This window comes from Corvus brachyrhynchos, unplaced genomic scaffold (genome assembly GCF_000691975.1).
Source record: "Corvus brachyrhynchos isolate BGI_N302 unplaced genomic scaffold, ASM69197v1 scaffold103, whole genome shotgun sequence".
Taxonomy (NCBI): domain Eukaryota; kingdom Metazoa; phylum Chordata; class Aves; order Passeriformes; family Corvidae; genus Corvus; species Corvus brachyrhynchos.
The window spans coordinates 1,694,522-1,717,681 of record NW_008237436.1 but is presented as its reverse complement, the minus strand read 5'-3'; the positions used below and the strand labels follow the sequence as shown (position 1 = coordinate 1,717,681).

Here is a 23,160-nt window from a genome sequence, read left to right as displayed (position 1 = left end):
CATCTCTTCTTTTATTTCCTAACAGGTCTGGATGAAAACCATTTATAAATATTTTAAAGAAACCGTCTTAGAAGACTCATTCCCTTGCTTCTGTTTTAAACTTATGTTGAGAATCCATTAAATATCAATTTACATTGATACAAGTGAAGAATACAAATGAATTAATGTAAAAAGTGTATTTATGAATGTTTATAAATACTTTATTTTCACATTTCTCAAAAACTGTACCTTTCCATGTGACTGGTACAGCAGATGTATGCAAACCAAAAAGTGAAGGTGCAGCCAGCTATATCTCTTAGTCTAGGATCAATCCTTTGAATATTCAACCTGTTAAGATTTGGGTTTCAGACAGACTTAACTCTTCAAATCTGTTTAATCTTTTAGATCCCATACATGCCTATGTATGAACAATGGAAACCCAACACAAGTAGAAAACAATGAGAAAGGAAAAGGCACACATTCCCCTCTAAACTTGGTGAGGAGAGGTGTAATTTTTTTTTTTAATGGAAATCTCCTTCCCATCATGATCTGGTAGAACTTCCTGGCAAAAAAAATTAACATGTAACTTTGCCAACATTTATTTACAGACAGTTGTGGATTTATGTGGTTCTGATGGGATCTGCCACTTGCTACTATTACTGAGAAAGCTCAGAAGGGCCAGAATTGGCTTTATTGGGTCTATATCTGAATCAATCATCAACAGAAAGGCTTCACTGGCCAGAGATCACTCCCTGGAATGTGTCCCAAAGCAGAAATACTGTACTGGAAATGGAAAGGACTAACCCTTCTATACTCACTAATGTCTAAAGTTATTTTTACTCTATTTGGTGAATAAAATATAGTTCTACATTTGACTATACAAGTGCTCAGACATTTCACTTTTTCTTTAAAAGACAATTTTGTTTCAGTTAATTTTCAACTTCTAAACATCCTGTACATCACCTAGCCTGTATACTCTCTCTCTTTGGGTTTAACAGGGGAGGGGTACTTTCAGAGAGTGATTCATCCTCACCATAGGAAGATTTCTAAAATAGCTTGGATGAATCACCATATGAAATAATCTATCCATTTATATTGCACTGTGGATCTGATTTAATGATGGAGACTAGGCAACAAAGATCAGCATATATGTTAAATGGTGTCTAATCCTAAATGGGATGAAGCGCAGTCAAGCTCCTGACAAAATAAGCATTTGTTACTTCTTCTGGAAGAAAGCCCTCTCAGAAATACTGATTAAGCAGTCTGGATAAAATTCTTTGCATGAAATTTTTAATTGCCTTTCTCAGTTGAGCTCAAACAAGTTCCCTTTCAGCATTTTTATTTCAATGGGAAGCTGGATCTCATCGGCTTTAGTTAAGTTATAAATCACAAGTGATTTTAGCAGTCCCATCCACATTTTGTTCTCTTCAGCCCCAGCACTAATCTTTAAGTCATGCTTCTGTCTCAAGAAATTAAAAAACAAAGTTTGGCTAGATATCCTTTTCAGGCATCCAACAGATATTGGTAGTTAGAACTGATTGAAAATGATAGAAAAATGAACCAATTCTTCTTCAAAGTATGAGAAATATATCTAATTCAATTTTTCAAATATATGTTTTAATTAAAAAAAATGCAAATGTCTTAATTGAAAAAAAAGGTAATAAATGTTTTGGAAAAAAATTATTTAAAAAAATTTTAAAGGCCTGTAGAAAAAGGAGAAAACTCATTTGGGGAGAACAACTGTGGGTAATCTTTTAATACAAAATGTTTCAGTCAGTTCTAATTGCAATATTTGTATCTTTGCTTTTCCAGCAAAGTGCTTAGCATCCTGGAGTTGCTATGTACAAAATGCATCCCATTAAAGAAATATATTTAATATATATTCTGAATATGCATATGAACATATGCAGAAATATATATAGACCACAGGCCTCTTTTACCTTCCTTTGTGACGATAGGCTGGACGTTGCTTTCAATTATGTTAATTTCTGAAAATATAGAAAATGGAATATGCAGTACATTCCATTCTTACAGTTTCTTTGTGGCAACGATCAGTTAGATTTGGTCTGCTCATAAGGATGTGGATAATATCATAGATATTAATGGGTGGAAAAGCAGCTCGAAAAGATCTAGAGTATGAATGTTGGTTCTGGTTATGGAATGGTGAAACACTCAGGTCACCTGCAGACAGAATCTGCTGATATGCTATTTCCCTTTGAGCCTCACAAAACCCATGGGTCATGGGACCCACCATGGTGTATGGTACATAACAGTGAGGGCTTGTGCAATTACCCACACCAAGGTTTGCACAACTCCCTGACATACCTTATATCTGAGCATTGGCCTTTTCATTAGGGAGCTGATCTGGCCAACACAGGAAACCTTCTGGCATTCAGAACTATAGATAGAACATCACAGAACGTATGACCTTGGGAGATCAAGTTGTCCCTCTACACCTAGGACAGACTCAAGTATTCATGGAACAACTCAGATAGTTATTTGACTCATGTCCATTCACTGGTGGAGAAGCCCTCACTGATAAAAATTCCAGCCTTCCTAGTCCTGTACTTAAATCTATGGCTACAGCTTTCTTGATGTCCACATTGACCTCTCTTGCTTCATTTTTACAGACACTGCTTCTTGTGCTACTCTCACTGGCCATGGGAGGTAGAATCATAGAATATCTCAAGTTGGGAGAGATGCATAGGGATCATCAAGTCCACCTTCCTTCTTCTCAAAGGACTACCTAAGACTAAGGCATATGACCAAGAGTGTTGTCCAGAAGCTCCTTAAACTCTGTCAGGCTTGATGCTGTGACCACTTTCCTGAGGAGCTTGTTCCAGTCGCTGACCACCCTCTACGTGAAGAATCTTTTTCTAATGTCCAGCCTGAATTTTCCCAAAGCAGCTTCACTCCATTTCCTCATGTCCTGTCATTGGTCACCATAAAGGAAACCAGCACATCCCCCTCCACTGCCCTTCTTGGGGAAGGCATAGGCAGCAATGGGGTCACTGCTCAGCAATGAGGTCACCCCTCAGCCTTCTCTTATCCAAAATGAACAAGCCAAGTGACCTCATAAGCGCCTCATAAGTCTTGACCTCAGCACTTCTCACCATGTTGGTCACCCTCATTTGGGCACTGGGCCCAAAAGTGACTCCCAAATCTGCCCCCAGCACTTGAGGTGAGGCTGCCCCGCAGCAGAGCAGAACAGGACAACCCCCTGCCTTGCCCGGCCGGCAATGTTGTGCCTAATGCACCCCAGGACAGGGTTGGCTCTTTTGGCTGCTGGGGCACTGTTGACTCATGTTCAACTTGTCATCAAGGTGAATTATTCAGTTTTTTGTTCCAAGGGTTTTTTAACCTCAGTGTGTCCATTCCCAATTTTCAAAAGTCTGATGCGATGGTTTCCATTTCTACTGTGAAATATGGGTAGAACTTCATAGGAATTTAAAAAATTGTCTAAATTCATACTGCCTCACAGAGTTACAGCAGGACCTTTGTCTTCTAACAGATTGTTTCAACACGTATTCTATATTCAGAAACTAAATGCATACCCTGAGAGAGGCTGCAAGGGAGCTAAAGGGGTCTTTTTTTACATTTACTCCCTAAAAAGAAAATACTCTGATCAATTGTCTCTCATAAAAGCCTCATATTTGCACATAAGGGAAACAGGCAGAAGAGGTACATTCTGTCCCTCTGGAAATATTTATGAAAAAAAAAGTATCTCAGTCCACAGTCAATGCTGCATCTTGGAGAGTGAGTACAGTACAATGCTACATCTTAGAGAGAGAGAGAATACAACTCTGCTATGCACTGAGCCCTGAACTTTGGCTAAGAACTGAAAAACAATCTTTTCCATATGTATCTTGCCTAACCCAAGAGTTTGAACAGCTTACTTCAGGGTTACTTTCCAGTCACACATCTGGAAAGGGAAAAATACAGTAGCACAGCAGACAGAAACATTCTACTTTGAGTCTTTCTCTTCCTTTTCTTCATGGTTACATCTTACTTTCCCAGAAATTGCTTTCTTCCTTATTGAAAAAGAGATGTACAATTCCAAATTGGAATTGGCAACACTAAAAAGCAATATCAAACCCATCTGGAAGTATTTGCAATGAACTTACTGTAAAATGTCAGTGGAATCTCTTTGAAGGTACTGTCACGAACAAACTATAAAAACAGAAAAGCAATTTACTTAAACTTTAAAAGAAATACCACTTGCCTTATAGTTTCCTAGTGTGTGTGGGTAGGATTTACTGCTTCATTGACCTAAAAGTTAGGTGATGCTACTTGTGTAGGTTCTCTCATTCGTTGTTGAGGGAAAATGTAATCTCAAGAGGATAACTGAGACAGATAAGAATGCCTACTTTTCTTCACAGGCTATTGATGCTTCTGGCTTTAATGACATAAGAATTTAGTCACTCAGTGTTTTTTTCAAATAAGTGATTTGTTTTCCAAGAGTGATAAATTGAACCAAAGAGCAGATTTGGGCCAGTCCACACTGAAGTTATCCAAGTGCAAATATTCTACAATTATTTGGCACTGAAAAACCTAAATTCTAACTGTTGAGTGCAGGGTATCATTCACGATTATATTTGGGTAACTGGGAGCTATTGAATGTGTTGTCTGCTGAGGAAAGCAAGGACCAGAGAATCACTTATGACTTATGAAGTGCTCAGTTTCACACACCCTGCCAGAAAGACAGAGGGATAATTAGTGAAAGAGTACCTTAATTTGAATGTACTTAATCAACTTCTTCAGTATTGTGAGCAGCTGATCATTTCCAACAGGCAGTTCTGACAAAAGAAGCAGGCATGTAAGAGGAAATATACAACCGTATGCATTTTACTTTCATTTACAGTGATCAGGAGATACAATCATTCTCAAACACTCACACAAGTGTGTACTCAATATATATTATTCCATAGCAGCAGAAAAGGTAGGCTATGGCTACTCTTGTCTTTCTTATACTTTACTTTCATAACATTTCAAAATCTTGGCAAGGTTTCAAGCAAGGTTCTTCCACAAAATGAGCAGTGAGGTAAATTTTCTGTTTCAAATTCCACCTAAGAATTGCATCTTTAAATTAATTAACTTCTTAAGGTTATTGCGGTTACACAGCATGTAAACAGATTTAAGACAGTGGGTATAAATTTCATGGAATAATACTCACCTGCTGGATATAGGAGTTTGTCAATGACATGAATGACACCATTTGTTGCCATGAGATCAGATTCTCTTGATTTCAGTTCATTAACCAGAAGAGTATCATTCACCTGGTAAAGGATCAAAAGAGAACCCGAGTTATCAGGGACATTAGAAAATAACCCCAAACCCTATTATAACATCTGGAGAAATGCATGCCATTCTATGATGTGGATAGACACAGAATATCAAATCTCTGTTACAAGGCTGTAGCAGGGAGACATTTTCTATACTTAACTGTTTTCAAGTACAGTTTGCCTCCTTGGATGGTTTTAAGAATATTTGTTACACCAGGCTCAAAGCCACTTCCAATGAAAACTCCTTGTGTCAAGTGGTAAAGAAGAATATTCCTGAGAGCATTTTTGTCTCCTATGTAAAAATAAAAAAAGTAGGAATAAAAATTAAGTGGTAGGGGATAGTTCTTTGTGGGAATTGTAAGGGTTCACACAGACTTGAGCTAGAATGAAACATAATATGTATGAAAATACCATGAACACATAAAAATTGTATTTGTTAAAATTATGACAAAGGGAAAAATCCCAACTATATGACAAAAAGGTCAGAACATAATCACAAAGATCCTCTGAGAAATCTTATGGAAAAGAACATAAAAGGGGTCAATGGAGCAATTAGAAATGCTGGCTTTGTCTGTTCTTACAGAGGAGAGAAGCAGCTTGAAGAAGTTGGCAAAGGGGGAAACCACCTTATTTTAGGGATGATTTCCATATTTCAAAGTTTGAAATTCCTATTTGGGATGAAAAGAAAAAAAATCCAATGTTTTCAAGACTGTCTTAAAAAAGAAATGTATCCTCTAGCCCAAGCTAATATCCTGATAGGTCTCTCTGGGTCTATGGAGGCTGACAATCATAGGGTGGGCTGCAGAAAAACCCATAATATCTGAGGAGAAAGGGCACCAAGGAGAGCAGCTTTAAAACATGTCTGTTTGCCATTACATGGAATATTGACCATTCTAAGTTTAATACTAGAATTACACACTGATATTGGTTGTTATTAGGAGTTCCAGCCTTGATGAAACTGCAAGGGAGATCCTGTCTGGTCATATTCTTTTCCTGATGTCTCTTTCAGTGAACATTTTCCTTTTTTTTCCCTGTGTTTTGCTCTGATCACTGATAGTACTGCAATTTATTTCACTACTGAAGTGCAATTAAATGATCTTTTTCTTCCTAGTAAAATTAGCACTGATATTTTGTGACTGGGTCACTCATAGATAGCATTAAATTACATACAAAGCCTAAACATGGCCACTCCAAAGTTTTTTCAAAAACTATCAATTACTTTCGTAAACATGCCACTATAGCTACTGGTTAAAATAATCTTTGGTTTGTATCTTTCTTACAGATAAACAAAGTATTTCTTTATATTTTTTAAAAACGTTATATATTTTAAGGTTTAATCTTTATGGAGAAAGCAACATCATAACTTAGAAAACCAAGGCAGAATTCTAGAACATAATCTGGCACAAAAAAATTAGACATTCTGCTGCAAAAAAAAATTGTGAGGGCCAAGAAAATATTAAGTAACTGAGCCACAATGATAGAAAAGGGGCATAAAGCCCCTTGAAAAGCAGAAGGTCAAATAAAATAAATAAAATTGTCTTCTTAAAGACAGAATTAATTCAATTTGGCATTGGCCCTGGGCAACTTCAAGTTCTGAATTGAAGACAAAAATAATCAAAGGAAGTAACACCATTGAATAAGATATTGAGCAGTGACATTTAAATTTAAAAATCAGGTTAGATTCTTCTTTCCAAAAAGATATTTTCTCTATGCCCAAGAAGGGCATATAGACAATTTAGGGAATTCCTATGACCTGCTCTATGCAAAAGGTGAACTGCTTCAGCAGACAGCTTTTGTGTGAAAGGCACATTAGTCTCCATTCCAATCAATTTTACTTTGCTTATAATTCCAGTGTTCTTATGTTACTTACTTATCAGTATGTCCTTGTCATCATCAGTCAAGCCTTTAAAAGCATCATTGGTTGGCACAAACAGAGTCCACTGTCCAGGCCGTGACAGAACATCATCCAAATCTGCAGCTTTCACCAGACTGAGGAAAATGCTGTTTACAGCAAAGAGACAAACCGCAAATACATTTTGTTGAAATGTGGTAACTATAATTGGGTCCAGGTACTTAGTTCCTCAATTTTCAAACACTTTTACTCTTTCCCAGAAAAAAAGATTGTGGAAAAGGAAAATGAGAAAAAAAAAAAGGCAAAAAAAGGGAAAATACAGTCTTAAAATTAGCAGACAGAGGAAAAACTATGCAAAAAAAATATTGGGAGCCTGGATCAGAGCAGGATTCATCAAATAAAAACCCCTGCAGATCAAACAGATGAAAAGAGGATGCCAGGGATAGTTCTTGCTGTAGGAGTGTTGAGATACTTGCAGGAAAGAGGCAGAAATAAGTTCTGGAAAGGCATGCAATCCTGCGTCCACTGCATTTATAGCTCTGGATATATCATTCAATTCCTTCTGTCCTCTTACTCCTCTCATTCTTGTGTCTTACAACCCTTTGTGCCATAAAAACCCATCCTAGTATAGAATGTGGAGGCCTTTTCTGCATACAGCTGGAGGACACTTTTTCTTCCCCCACATTTTTTTCCTTTTATGTTATTTGTGTAGGTAATAAACCCTTCTCTGCCCTCCCTGCTCTCCAAACCCCAACAACTCACATACTCACAGTCCAAAACTTTTTCTCAGACCAGCTGTGATGTATATACAGTTACCCTCTGCAGGAAAATCTCAGTTCTGTGAAAACTGCTACTCACCTAAAACGCTTATCATTTCTCAGCATTTCATGCAATGTCTTTTCTGCTGGATTGATGATCTGTCTTAAGATGTGAATAAAACCATTTCTTCCTTCTTTGCTTCCTCTGACCATGCATGAATTTTCAATACATACAGCCTTATTGAAAGAGAAACAAGTGTAGCTGTTTACACAATGTTAAAAATAACAACCATATGTATTTCCTACAGTCAAATCATGTGTTCTTGCCAGGAAATTTGCCATTGCTTGAGAAAGCAAAAGTAACAAAATCTAGAATAAAATAGCATGGTGCAAATATTTCCAAACTTGATTTTTTTTGTGTTTCCCCTGAGAATGTTCTCAAAAACATTTCTAATGTTTTAAAAATGTTCTAAAAATGAGCTTTAAAAATTTGTAATCGACTGAGTGCCCAATTTGAAATTGTGTTGCATTTTCCCAAAGAGCTTTCCTTGCAAAGAATGCTCAGATTGATAATGATCAGATTTTCATTTTTTTTTATCTTAAAAGTTTAAGGATTTTTTGCTAGATTCTCATAATGGTAAATATTGTGGGTTTCATTCAGCTTTGCCTTTTATTGATTGTCCATTTTCATAGTTGGATGCATATTTTTAGAAAGACTCATTCACTTACTGTGCGATACACAAAGACTCTAAGTAGTTTTCCTCCAATTGTTTCCAGCTCTTGTCCATTGTACAGTTCATTGAGCCCAACTTTCACTTTTATAATGTGATTCTGCAGGATTGTTTTGAGAAGACGTTGATCCAGCCTTAGGGTGTCATCTGCAAAGCCATTTAGATATTAATATATAGTAATCTATATAGTAAATTTTTATTCAAATAAAGTTAAAAGACTCTGGAAATACTGAATCTCTCTTTGAAATGCTTCAGTTAAAGCATGGACAGGTCTGGTTATACCGAAGATGAATTGTTTTGTAGCTCTTGCCTGTGACCATTCCTCAAATTCAGTCAAGAACTTTTGACATAGCCATGATTAATTACTATAACTAATATGTCTGATGATTGATATGTGGGCCTGTGCCATCTTCTGAGTTACTGCCGTAGTTTGTATTAGAACTAGTACTTTCTGCATGCACACCTTAAAATCTATCCAAATTTTCTCCTATGGTGATGAGACAACATTCTAATTCTTTGGGGAAAGGCAAGATGCCCATGAGGTCACCTCTGCAAATATACAAGCACCTGTTTTATGGCATATTTGTATCAGTTTCTCTCTGCTTAAATGTACTGGGAAATACTGACTTTCTTGTATTTCCTGTTTTTGGCTGGGATAGAGTCAATTTTCCTCCTAAGAGGTCCTACAGTGATATGTTCTGGGTTTAGTATGAGGATAATGCTGATAACACACTGATGTTTTGGTTGTTGCTGAGCAGTGCTCACCCTAAGCCAAGGACATCTCATTGTCTCATGCTCTGCCATGGGCAGGTGCACGAGAGGCTGGGAGGGAGAATGGCCAGGACAGGTGACCCAAACTCACCAAAGAGATGTTCCATACCATAAAGTGTCATGCCCAGTATATAAATTGGGGGAAGCTGGCCAGGAGGTGCCAGTCACTGGCTGAGCATTGGTCAGTTGGTGGTGCACAATTTTATCATGCATCACTTGTTTCTCTTAGGTTTTAATTATCTGTTATTATTATTATTGTTTAGTAACATCAGTATTATTAATATTATTATTCTACTTTGTTACACTTATCAAATTGTTCTTATCTAAACCTATGAGGTTTTCTTATTTTTCTTTTCCCCTGATTTTCCTCCCCATCCCAGAGTGGGGAAAAGAGGGGAGTGATCAAGTGGATGTTTGGTACTTAGGTGTTGGCTGGAATTAAACCACTGCGTACATTTTCTGAGAATAAATAAGTTTTGAATCTAATGGAAGTAATGTAAAGATTAAGTCAGTTAATCTTAACTGGCAGTTCATTAATATATTTACATTCCCACAATTTGTCTGTTCATATTTTGTATCTTATTTAAGTGCTACTATTTCCATTAGCAAATGATATTACTGAAAAAAAGCTGTGCAATCTGGTGGTTAGGCTTGTTTTGTCTTTCTATGAGGTATGTAATTTGAAAGGATGAAGTAATTCCATTTGTCTATGGTGCTCTTGCAGTGAGACTTAGAACAGGTACTGGAAGTTATTTGGAAAACTGTCAGGGTATCACACATTCTCGTTTATTTTGACAATCTTTTAGGGCTACTAACCTGAGAAAGCACCATTCAGAGGTGCCAGGAGAGTGTATTGGCCTTCTGGCCTTAGAGAAGAGGTCAGACCTAGCTGTGCCACCAGGTCCGTAAAAGTAGTCTGCTGGGCACCTCCAAGCTCAATGACTTGTTTGGCTGCAAATAAAGAAATAAGAAAAGGTGTTTTAACACGCGATATCTTCCTATTCCTGATTTGGATTCTTTGTGCTTATCCAGAACTATATATCTGAGGGAATCTGGGTAAGGAATATATCTTCAGATATTTCAGGATAAGAAACATCTTCAGTGTAACAAGTTTTTAATACATATCACTGACCAGAATCAGGAATTAGCACTTGATCAATGAGGTGGATAACGCCATTGCTTGTCACAATATCTTTGCGTTTCACCATTTTCACTCCATTCACAGTCAGACTTTCACCATCACAACCAACTTCAACAGTGTTTCCTTCCAAGGTTTCATAGACAGCTCCACCTGTGATGGCTTCGGAGCACTGGAGAGTATTTAATATATGGAACTTCACGAGAGCTGCAGAAAAAAGAACAGGAATTTAATAGACGCAGGTGTTAGGACACGTATTTGTATACGTATACCTCACACATAGGTGTGGAATAAATTATTACAGCTACTCTATTTTTAATATTATTCTAGCTTAGCTAGCATATTTTTACTCCCAGATACTTTATTGAAATTTAATGATACTGTAGGCCCCTAACTAACATTTACTGTCAAAACTATTTGGCATCCCTTATATTATGAAAACTATATAGGTTATGCTACAATCTGCTGGTGATTGCATACGATACACTCCAAAAGGCCCTCTGAGTACAAAACTCCATAGGCTATGCAAAGGGGTGAAATAATCTCATATTCAGATAACCCTGAACTTCTAGAGACAGGAATGTCTATCAGACCTGTGCAGCTGAACTATTAGAAAGTCACTGTGCCTATATTTCATAGTTCCCTGTAAGCTGTTTTGGAGACTAAGTTTTCAATGACTTTCTATCCTTAGGCAAGTGGAAAAATTAAACACAGAAGAAATAACTCCTCCTATACACATGAAAGTAGAGGTGCTTAATTCCAGAGCAATAAGGATAATGTAGTTTCTACCTCCTGATCCACTCATACATATTTCTCATTTGCAAAAAAGTTCAAATACCTTCAGAAGCCACCTTGTCACCCATGATTCTTTCTAAGACTCCTCTTGGAAGTCTCTCAAAAGCTTCATTAGTAGGAGCAAAGAGTGTGTAATGACCAGGTCTTCCAAGAATATCCATGACACCTGATGTAATGGCAGGAGCCTAAAAAACAATTGTTTATTTTAATGCTGATTATTTGAAATATTACTAAAACACATTATCTGTCTAGTTTCACCTCATGCCCACAGATACTTGAATGCTAGACTGAGATCACAGTGTTATAAAAAGAAAGATCATGAATTTTATAGAAAGATGAAAAATTTAATCGACAGAGGAATTTTCTTTTTCAACTGAAGACTAGAAAGGATTGGTTTTTATATTATGATTTTTCTTAAAAAGGTTAAATGTTGTGGTTGCCTGTAACTGTCATTAGCTGGATTTGAGGGATTCAGAGGATCTTTTCCACCTTTATGCCTCTGGATTTAAAATACCTTTTTGCATTTATTGAGGAGATGGAAGATGGAAAAGGACAACAGTTATTTGCAAACCAACGGCGTATTTTTTAAATTTACAGCATGAAATCCCATTACACTGGGCAGACATGTTTTTCAGAAGATGGAAAAATTAGAAATTTGGCGAGTTTCTAATTATACTTCCTCTGTGCAAGAAAAACCCTTCTTATGTGAGTCTACTGGTGCTCTAAAACTTGCTATGAGTCAGGTTCTGAAATTTGGTGTCTTTACCATTTTCTATCATCCATTTTGAAATTGTTGTTATTTATCTAGCACCAGACACTGTAACTTCCTGCTCATGTTTCATTGGCTCAGTGCTGGAAGAGAAGACACTTTTTATGCACAGGGACACATTCTGTTCTATTGATGTTGCCTTTTTATATAACTAGATTTGCAATATTAGCTGGCTCTCTTAATTTAATTTATTTCTCTCTCTTACTGAGCTAACCCTTCTTACTTCCAGGTGTCACAAACAAATAGAAAAGGAATGAAAAAACCCTCCTTAAATAAACAGAGAAGAGTTTTTATTTTTGTCCACTTACTCTAAATGACGAAAGATCATCCTCAGCTTCAATGAAATCTTGAATGGTATTTCCAACAGCAGTCAGGACACGATCGACGACATGGACAACACCATTGGTAGCAATCTGGTTGCCATAGATGATCCTGGCACAGTTAACAGTAACAACCTATATTTGAAGAATCAATTAGTAGAAGATTAAATATTACTTTGATCATAAGCTTGGAACCTCACTTTCACAGGCTGGCAATGTAGGTACTGTACATCGTGTATTCACTGTTGTTATTTCAGTTGGTTTTTTTTAAAATTTGCAGTAAAGCCTTGTAAGATTTGAAAGTTTGACTAAGCTTCTGGAAAGATAGCAGCAGATTTATTCAGGTTACATTGATTTCGTATTCATGTTTAATTTCATACTGCAATTATTCTGATTTGGTTTTGCTTATCTGGCTAATACGGTGATTGTATTGTTTTTGGTGATGCAACCTGTAGACAAACATAAACATTTTTATGCATTTAAGAAAACAAAGATGAGTGACTTAACTCAGAGGTGTCTAGCATTTATAAAAATAATTTTTTTCTAGCCAAATAATGGATGTGTGTTTCCTACAATCTTCAGTGCTCCTACCATGCACTCAAATTTAAATAAAAAACCTGCTTTAATATTATTTAGAAAAACGATGAAAATGTTTTGATTTTTTTGTCAAATTTTTTATGATCATGTATTTTGACCACAAAAGTCTTTGTCTTTTATGAAGAAAGTTAATTTTCATTTGAACTTTGATTTCTAAACAGCAAACAGCACAATGTTTACTTATTCTTTCTTAGTGATTAGTCTACACAGCAGGCAGAAGTTCTTCAAGAAAATATTTATTTTTGTCAGTGGCAACTGACTTGGTAGATGTTAAATTTTCAAGAATATATTTTCTTAGTTATAAAAGGAAATAAAGGAAGTAAAGGCTACAACTAAATAAATATATTGGGGGGAAAAAAGAGAAGAGACTTACCCCATTAGGATAATGGTTAATAAGCAATTTCTGGCCATTGTACATAGACACCAGGGTCATACCATTCTTAAGGTCTTTTGTCAACATGCGCTTGTTTAACATGTGGTGGTGGAGAGCATTATACAGTTCAATATTTACATTGTCAACCAAATTCCTGTGAATTTCCTGAAGAAGAGAGGCATTTAATTAATTAGAAGCTTCAACACATTCTTCCCCTCAGAAAGATGTAGTTATTGTTTTACCTTAGTAAATGCTTCCAACATATTCAACATCTGTTAGGGAAGACGACTTTGATGCCTATAAATCTGGATCTACTTAAATGATCTTTAAGTCTGATTTGCTCACAAATGGAAGATGAGGCTTCATCACAGGCATCATTGGAGGAACTTTAATTCAGTGTTTATTTAACTAAAATCATTACTAAAAGAAGGACACCTGAATTACTGACAGTGTACAGACATACATCATGCAGCTGCTGGAAATCCTAGAAGTTTCCCCAAAACTGTGTTAATAAAATTAACAATGCTAATATGTGTCATGCAAGTGCTTAAATAAGAAGCAATTACAGTTGCTTAGTACTCCTGAAAGTAAACCCAGCCTCTCCAGCTTCAGAAATATTCGTTAAACATGCAGATTTTTTCTTTATAACTTGTGTTATGTCCTTTTATGTCTAAAATCTCCACATTGTTTCCAATCTATCCCACACTAGCTGCTTCAGCTAAAATGTTTAACTCATGCAGGTGCACACACACACACACACACACACACACACACACACTTACTGAATCTAACTGGTCCCAGGCTTCATTGCTTGGTGCAAAGAAAGTGAATGATCCTCGTCCCTCAATCTCTTCTCTCAGCTTTGATATGTCAGAGTACTGCTGTGTGGAGGTAGCTCCCACAATACCAAGTGTACCATATACATGATCAATAGGAGCAACTAAAAGAAACATGAGGTAAGAATACTGTAAATTCCTCAGCCCCCCAGTTTATCACAATCAAATTTACTTTGTGTCTTTTGGGTGCAGAATAGTTCTGAAACTGTTTAAGTCAGTATTAAACAATGTTTAGATTAAAAATTCCATTGTCAACATACTCAAAAATCATCTAAACATATCTGCTTGTTATTAATTTTTGTGTCTTTCTTAATGAAAAATTAGATCAAACAATACTGAATATTGTAAAGTTTCTTTTAGAAGACCTGTTGTATTTTGTACCAACCCAACATGAAATGGGAGGCTATCCATGTTTAATCACAAAAATTTCAGTGGAGTGAGTCTCATTCAGTCATGATGGACCAGAGTTCTTTTCGTGAGGCCTCTTGCTCTTCTTCCAGTGTCTGGTTTATACATATACTGATTCCTCCCAAGAGTAAGAGTGGCCAGAGTCTCACAGTTAAAACATGGCTACATGAGAACAGCATTCACCTCTCCTAACTTTAGGCATCTAGAAGTGGGACATTTGCATGCAATCTAATGGTTCTTGGCTCTTTTTATGGCTATGGAGAAGGACAGGCCATTCAAGAGTATGACTGATCTCATCCTAATGTAAACATCTGAAGGGAGATTAATTCATCTAAACAAACTGAACTCTGCATTATTGAACATAAAAGGATTATTTCAGATATTTCAGATCAAAAAATTTGAAACGTATTCTTCCTCATAGTACTTTTTCCTGCAGCAATTAGTTTTATTTATACAAAGCAGAATAGCATAAATAAGAGAGATGAAGAATTTCTGTCTTCATTTTCACTCCTTCTTTGATAAACTCTATAAGATTCTTTAAGTAAATTAGATTCAAGTTTTTTCAGAAGAAAGAAAATACAAAATCTAGATATGGTCCACCTTGTGTCCTGGCTTTCTGACCACAGTGGCATGCTTTAGACTAGTCTTGGATATGATGGGAATAGGAATTAAAGTTCTTCTTTGGCAGCTTTGGGAACTGAAGACACTATCAATTCTCACCAATCCAGAATCTGGAAAGAGCTGGGAAATTCAACCTAAACTCTATGATCAAATTCAGTGCTGGCTGATTTTTTGACTGTGTTTGCTGTATGCAAATGAAGCTGTGCACTCTTAGGCAGTACTTCTTAAAAAGAGGCAATTGTTTCTCATCATGACCACCTTTGAAACTCTGCTGTATTTATACTTCTTTCCATATGCCGACTTATCCATAAGAAAATAAGCTCATACCTGCAGGACACCCTCTCATACCCTCCATCTTCATATAGCCAGGACAGCACTCATATAAGACAGTCCTGTGGGATATAGCAAAAGAACAATTAAATAATATATCATAGAAGTATACTAATTTTAGCGAAGTCTAATTTAATTTTCATTATCTTTTTTTCATTGCTAAGTGCATACTCTCCAGATTCATCCTTTTTTTGTCATTCAGCCTTTTTTGTGTTGGTTACAAATTGGTCATATTTTACTAAATGTAAAGCTTTTGAATTTAAAGAAAGACTGCGATCATTAAGTGTTGGGAGGGAACATGGGTGAGCATATTGTACTCATATAGAGTTACTAAAAGATGATGAGACTAGAACAGCAGTTGAAAACCATTAATTTTTCTATTCTGTGTTGAACAGATTATATGACATTGAAGAAAGAGGAAAAAACCTATGAGGACATTAAAATAAAATCCTGGCAGAAGAACTGTAAATGAAAAAGACAAATTTAAATGAATGGAATCGAAGTTAAAGTGACAGAACTACATGAGGTCACCTACTTACTGGTTATAGGAATTAACAAGTATTTAGGAGAAGGTCCTGTGCATTGTATGGTGAAAAAAAGTTGGATAAGAGAGCCTCTGTTTTTCAAGGAAGAATGTGAAGAAGCTCAGGAATGAGGGAGAGAACTAATTAAGAGCAGACATAAAACTGGTTACGGAGAAGGAAGTCACTGAAGACTGGATGGATGGACACAAGGGTAAGTTCACTGGCAAATGTAGCATGGATGAAAACCAGAATACAAGAAATCAAAACCAGAGTTAAAAAAGCATGTCATTACAGCATACAGAGACTTTAGCATTGCCAGGGGCCAGAAAATGTTATATAATTATGCCAGTAAAATACTCGCATTCTCAAATACACGTAAGCTACACATAACAGCAAACCAGGGCTGAATGATAATTCTATAATGTAATGATCATTTTAACATTGTGTTTCTTATAAGATATAATGTCTTCTTAATTGACAGAAATGAAGTTCTACCACAGACCTGTTTGAATTCTCCTCTCTTACATGGAAATGGAAATTCACTAAAGTTATCACAGAGGTATTCTGGCTCCTTGGGAGAAATTTAATACATTAAACTTCAGATATTATTTTTTAAATTATGGTACACTGTACTGTATATGGCACACTATAATGACATCACTGTTTTACATAATAGATTTATTTTTATAGGTGCTGCTGATATTGGCAGTTCAAAAGTTCTGAACACTAATTCCTTGAAGGTTTTTACTGGGTTTTTAACCACTACAGTCCAGCTTTTAATTTGCAGAATCTTTGGTGGCAGCTGATTACACTTCTCTCATTTTTCATAATCTAAAGATGACAAAAAGTTAACCACAACCACATTAAAATGAACAGCTTATTCAAATGAAAAATTGGACTTCATATCTTCAACCTCCAAACTACTTCAAGAGATTTTAAAATAAAGTAGACTGGAGGAAAAATAATAATAAACAGTATGATTTAAAAAGTGAGGATTATCATTCCGTAAAAGAGAGCAATCTCTTTTTGAGGTGGGGAAGATTAAAGATTTCTTTTTAAAACACACTCTTTTATTTCTCCGTGCTATGAAAATATTTTTTCTCCATTTCCTCATATGCATATACATACATGACATATTCACCCTTCTGCTATGTGCATATTTTCAACTGAGAAGCCATATATTGAAAGTATTTGTATAGTTCTTTTTAGTACATCTCTTTCTTTAAAGCAATTCACTGAATGGCTATTTCTCTGGAATACATGAATAGCACAAAATTTAGGCTACAGATTCTTAAGCTAATAATAAACCTTTTACCTAATAATAAACCAAGTTCTTCTTGCATCCTTGCCAGAAGCTAATAATAAAAATATAACAATCTGATTATCTGATTGAAAAAAAAAAAAAAGTAGCCGAATAGGAATCAAAGTGTTCTCCCAACTGTGTGAACTGCTTTGTCATGAGAAAATATTTTTTCCTTCCCTGGAACAGAAAATCTTTCTCCCTCATCCCATGGGAAGCTATGAAATATTGCAGTTTAATTAGATTTTGGAAAAAGGAAAGAGGCAGCTGAGTTATAAACATAGAGTAAGACATGGCAAGTTAAATCCTCATACCGTATCCAAACACGATACAATTAATGAAAGACAGAAAATTGGCTGAAGAACATAGTTAAGAAGAAAATGCTTTTTCAGCCGAGCATTACAAGATCAGTGCCTTTTTTTACCACGTATCTTGTTATGCACAGCCCAGGCTTCTTTTCAATTATCAAGTTCCTACTTAAAGTACTCATATTCCCTTACAGTTTTCTGCACTTAAGTTAGTTTGCTGTGCTCACAATGTAAGAAAGATGGGATGGGAGTAAAAAGGTTTGTATAGAACAACATCCCACAAGAAGGTTAGAACCAGATAAAACTCGGGGCAAGGTGCAGTTCCTCAGTGCCACCCATGTGCAGGCACAGCACACCGGGGCAGTACGACCTCAGCCCAGACCAGAAATTATCCCCATACGTATCCCTACTAGTTCAATATAAGCCTGTGGCCAAAGAAGAAAGCAAGCAATTATTCAAATGAGAAACAATGTTGCATTCTTGACATTTTGGTGGGGTTTATATCTTTATTTGTCTTGGGATTTTTTTTTGTTGTTATTGTCTTTTTTTTTTAGTACAAAGTTGTCCTGATCTCATCCAAAGGAGTATATTCCAAAGGAAAAAGACTGAACAACACTACCTTAATCCTTGTTATTCTTGGCTAAGAGAGACAGTTTTCAGTTTATTCAAATCAGCTCTGTGACTCATCTGTTTCTACTTCTTGCTGGCACGGAAATAAAATACTGCTGAGAAACAGTGGAAAGACTTTCAGTCCAACAAATGCTGATTTTAGGAAATTTGTAAGTTACATTCCCATTGTAAACTTATAGCAGTGGACAGGAATTGTCCATAATTAAAACATTCAACATTTTATAGATATAAGTTAGGGATGACTTGTTAATATTGAGATACTGACATGAGAAGAGCTGTTGTCCTTCGGATTAGCATTCTTTTTGGAGTAACCTCTTTAGTCTTGTGTGCATTTCTGGTTTTAGTATGCAGAGTATAAAACTCATTAACAGCTAAGACTAAGTTATAACAGATGCTCAATTATAACCACAAAAACCCCTTAAACAACCCTCGGAGTTCTATGGCTCAACTTATTCTCATCCACATTCTTTTCCTCCTCTAGCCTTGCTCTGAGAATGCTTGTACAATGGTAGGGGGGTTAAAATGGAAGGGAAAGGGCAGGTGATAATTTTATGTATACTCCCACGACCAAATCCACACAGCCCCACTGCTCAATGTCTTCCACTGGTTGTCTGTATTAGACTTCTTGGGACCTTGCACAGGATTTGTAAAATGTTTTGCAACTTACATTCCTCTAAATTCTAGTCATGAAAAGAATAAAATCTTCACATGACTTCAGTTTGATGAATCTAAACTGCCTATTGCTTCAAATTATTTTTCCTAACACATGAAGGTATCTATCATTGCTCAATGCATTTTGCTTCTGGAGCTTGGCAACGCAACAAATTCCCTCAGATTCATTCTGAGAGCAGACTTTCTCTCATAGGAAGGCATGACATCTATCTAGGAATAAAACCACAGGAGTAGGTTGTTTTCCAAAACTGCCTGTGAGAATATCCAAGTTCCAGTCTAAGCATTTTCAGGAAACACCCTTCTTCCCAATGTGTCTGCGGTAGAATAAAATTTAGTGCCAAAGTTGTCAGTGGTATGGCAGACTTTACTGAAAGGTGAAATATTTTGGATGACTTGCAGCATGCCCAGAGAAGGAAAGGGGAAGTCAGTATAGCAATGCCACCTGGAGGAGAAGTAAAGTTTCTAGTATAAACCATAACAAGTTAGCTTGTCTGTGAGAAAAGGAGTTTTCTAATTGTACATTTTATTATCTCAATCAATGGAGAATAGTTTGGAAGCAGAGCATACTTACGCTTTCTTTCCACAGATGGCTTGCTGGTACCAATTTCTGCAAGTGCTGAAGTATTTCTTTTTTGTTCCCATAACTTGCTGAAGAGCACAGACATTTGGGCTATGGGTGCAGTGAGAAACATTTTAAAAAGAAGTTTTTGTACATCTTTCGAAAAATTCTACATGAATTAGCAGCAAATACTCTTCCTGTTGAGTAAGAAATTAACATCTGGCTTCAGTTCCTGGGACAGGTGTGCTTTGAAGTAGTCACAGTGCAAGCTCTTGGGACTGCCCAGCTGGATTCCTCGGCAAGCCCACCCTCCCCGCAGAGACAGAATCTTCCCCTTCATTCTGGTTTGACCCTGTGTCTCTGATGGGCAGTGATCACTAGCTGTGCCCAGTCAAGTCTCGGTATCCATTTCTCCCTTCCCCCTGCAAAGTGAATTACCAGCCACCAGGGACCAGTGAATACCATCAGGCCCTTTTCTTTAAAGGTTTTGTCTTTTACACATCTGTGCAGCTGAAGGTCATGGGGAGATGGGGAAAAAAAGTGCCTTGTTCTTCATGTAGAAGGAAGCCCTGTCTTCTGTAAATCAATCAGCTATTTTGATTGCCAACCATTTGGAGTACCTCAGGCACCTAAATAAACATTCTGGGAATTACTGGGGACCAAAGGGTAAATTGGCATGTAAATAAAAGGAGTCACAGACTTCAGATGAGGAATACGTGTTCCTTAGCATGGTGGTGTACAGAAGAGGAATTTCTTATGGTTAAATTCCACGGGGCAAGGGCATTTCATCATTAATTTTTATACTTCTGCAATTAAAAAATTCATCACTTCAGGACTTAGAATATATACTTTACATCACTGGGAAGCTGGTGAGCTTTTTTATTTGAAAAGCTAAAAAAATATTGAAAAGTGTGTGTGTGTAGCAGGCAGTGGGAAGATAGGATAGTAAACAATTCTTATTCACAGAATGTTTTTTGCTTAAGACTAGAGGAAAATATCTTTAGGCACATGTGTTTCCCTGGCACCAGCTGTTCAAATTATTTCCATGTCTCCAAGCAGCCTGGCTTGTGAGCATTGTCTTTTGGAAGCCCTGCTGAGCATCTTGCTGCATTGCTCTAGTGGGAACAGAAGTTTTACAAAGGGTTCCCAGTATATATTCCCATGTTAGAAAACATGTAAATAGAGTTCATGATTTTCATCAGGATGGAATAAAGAGAGCAAATACTGTGGGATAGCTCTCAACTCTCTAAAAGTTTGAAAACGCACATTAAACTTTTCTGACATCCCATTACAATACTTATGAACTGAAATTAATTTTGGTGATTCTGAATCATATTTTATCCATTGAGAAGTGGTTATTTTAGATTCCTTTCCATTTTATGAAGTTGAACAGTATTCTGTCTCTTTTTAAAACTCCCAGAAAAGCTTTTTATTCAGGAACAATTATTGTAAAATGAATTTAAAAAGAAAGCTCCACTTGAATGACAGTAAAAATTCATAGTGAAAAATTACATGTAATATAATGCTAGAAGAAAGAGGAGAATAAAGTTTAACAAGCTTCCTTTTAAATTAGAAATAAAAGCCAGTTACTTACCCCTGGTCCCGTGCCCTTATTCGACTATGAGTTAAAATCTTGTCATAGTGAGCATAAGCAGCTGCTTGTTCAAAAGCAGACAACAAAAAAGTCAAAAATGTGAATAGGAAAAAGATCTTCATCTTTAGTCCTCTGTTGCTTCTGGCAAGTCTAGAAGAGAGAACTGGCAGAATGTCTGGAGAGCTGACAGTTTATATACATGTTAGAAGGTGGTGGGAGGGAACCACAGGATCAACCTGAAACCTTGTACCACCCCCCTTAGAACAGCAGCTTTTGCTGCCAGCTTCAGTAACCTAAATCAGTACCATACATTAGCCATATAAATAATTTCTTTTAATCCCCAACTGATTAATTCTTCTTATTACAGAGGCTTAACATTTTATTCTGCTGACACGACAACAGAGAGAGTTTGAGAAGTTTAGACTTTGACTTATGGTTTAGTATTTATAGCACTGAGGCATCCAGAGGTCATGATCATTGCACGTGGTTTTATTCAAAACCAAAGGAAGATGTCTGTTCCCATAAGAACTGCATTGCTTTCCTTTGTTTTCCATGTCCTCACAGTTATCAGCTATGAGCTGTTTAACCAGTGAAGTTGATGAAAGTTTCAAGTACAGCTGCCAATAACCTGGAATAGCATTTTTGTCTTGAGAAAAAAAAGCTGTATTAACACACATTCTGATTATGAAGTAGTTGCTCAATCAAACACAGTACTAGTTTAAATATTCATTTTAATTCTAATTAAAGAAGTACTTTATTATGTAAAAGTACTAACAAGCACTATTACATAATGCTTTTATTCAGAGCTTTATGTAATATATGATTACATGTCATATCCAAATCACAGAGTATCTGAAAATTTGAACGTGCACCTCTCTGTACTTGTTAGTCAGTCCTTCAAAGCCTCTTCAAAAGGGAAGTGTAATTCTGAGCTGTAACTGAGGAAACTGAGGCAGAAGTGGCAGGCTCAAGCCTCCTATGAAGTGATAGCCTTAAGGGGCAGTTGATGTTTGGACTGCAACACAGGAGTTTGAAATTTTCATGTCAAGGAAAATATTCTGCCATTTATATAGATGTGTTTGCGCATGAATACAATTTCAAGGGAAAATCCATAGACTATTTCAGATCTTTATTAACATAAGGTGAGTTCTCATGGCTGTACTTCTCTGAGTTTCTCTCTCAAACCGGAGCAAGTATTGAGGTGAATAGCTAGGAACGGATGCAGGATTGGACTGACACACCAGTGGGACCAACCTATCGCTACAGAACAGGCACAAATGGGGCAAAGAGCAGCAGACACAGACAGTGACTGTTCTGTATATACTATTGTAGGTAAAGGTGGTTATAACTACGCATAGATGACTTGATATTTTAAAGGTAAGGTCTTGCCTTATGTATCCATAACCCTTCATGGTTTCTAAGATTAAGAGCATTTTGTTAAATGGTATGTGGGCTTCTCTTCTATCATGACCTCTACATATCACACTTGCAAAAAACTCAAGGTAGCTCATGGAAGTGTCAGCCCCTCTTGATGTGTAAACTCCATGCCTGAAGCCTCACTGACAGATCCACTGATGGAGGTGATAGGTGAGCTCTGTGATTTCATATTACCAGCTTCAGGAGAATATCAGTGTGGTGCTCTAATTCCTCTCAGAGCTTTTTATCTCTTTCTGGTCTTTGCAGCAAGAAATACTCTGAGAAATATCACCTCTTAAGTGCCTAGCTGTGATAATTCAAGCTGCTAGATGGCCTTAGTTGAGTAGTCTTTGCAGTTCTCAATTTAAAGGTGAAAAAATCAGAAGATACACTGTAAAATTAATCTGAAAAACTTCAGAGAGTCCCAGAACTGTCCCAGCAATCTGTTCTTCTCAGGAGCCCCTCCCTCATCTCTGGCCTCTCAGCATAGCTCAGGTTCTTCTCTTCCACACTTACCATATAGCATCAAAAAATATGTAGAAATTAATGCTGCTGCATCCATTGAGCTCTTGTTTACAGAGCTATCCACCACAGCTA

At 36.6% G+C, this 23,160-nt stretch overlaps 1 protein-coding gene across 11 annotated transcripts in view; it reads right to left on the bottom strand.

Annotated features, from left to right (window-relative positions):
* Positions 1-21,541, bottom strand: part of POSTN (periostin) — a 31,761-nt gene extending 10,220 nt beyond the window's left edge. For 5 of the 11 annotated variants that reach the window (XM_017731293.1, XM_017731292.1, XM_017731296.1 and 2 more), the window contains exons 1-17: positions 21,148-21,300; positions 19,566-19,664; positions 15,558-15,622; positions 14,148-14,305; positions 13,366-13,530; positions 12,384-12,530; positions 11,350-11,491; positions 10,506-10,718; positions 10,190-10,324; positions 8,601-8,749; positions 7,972-8,108; positions 7,132-7,262; positions 5,423-5,553; positions 5,153-5,255; positions 4,708-4,775; positions 4,104-4,149; positions 1,920-1,967 (exon numbers count right to left, since the gene is read on the bottom strand). In XM_017731293.1, the coding sequence (XP_017586782.1) occupies positions 1,920-1,967; positions 4,104-4,149; positions 4,708-4,775; positions 5,153-5,255; positions 5,423-5,553; positions 7,132-7,262; positions 7,972-8,108; positions 8,601-8,749; positions 10,190-10,324; positions 10,506-10,718; positions 11,350-11,491; positions 12,384-12,530; positions 13,366-13,530; positions 14,148-14,305; positions 15,558-15,622; positions 19,566-19,664; positions 21,148-21,269 (2,059 nt within the window). In that variant the 5' untranslated portion in view covers positions 21,270-21,300. Of the gene's footprint in view, positions 1-1,919; positions 1,968-4,103; positions 4,150-4,707; positions 4,776-5,152; positions 5,256-5,422; positions 5,554-7,131; positions 7,263-7,971; positions 8,109-8,600; positions 8,750-10,189; positions 10,325-10,505; positions 10,719-11,349; positions 11,492-12,383; positions 12,531-13,365; positions 13,531-14,147; positions 14,306-15,557; positions 15,623-19,565; positions 19,665-21,147 lie in introns of all 11 variants that reach the window. The other 6 variants (XM_008631417.2, XM_017731295.1, XM_017731299.1 and 3 more) reach the window with 2 other exon arrangements.
* Between the last annotated feature and the right edge of the window lie 1,619 nt (positions 21,542-23,160).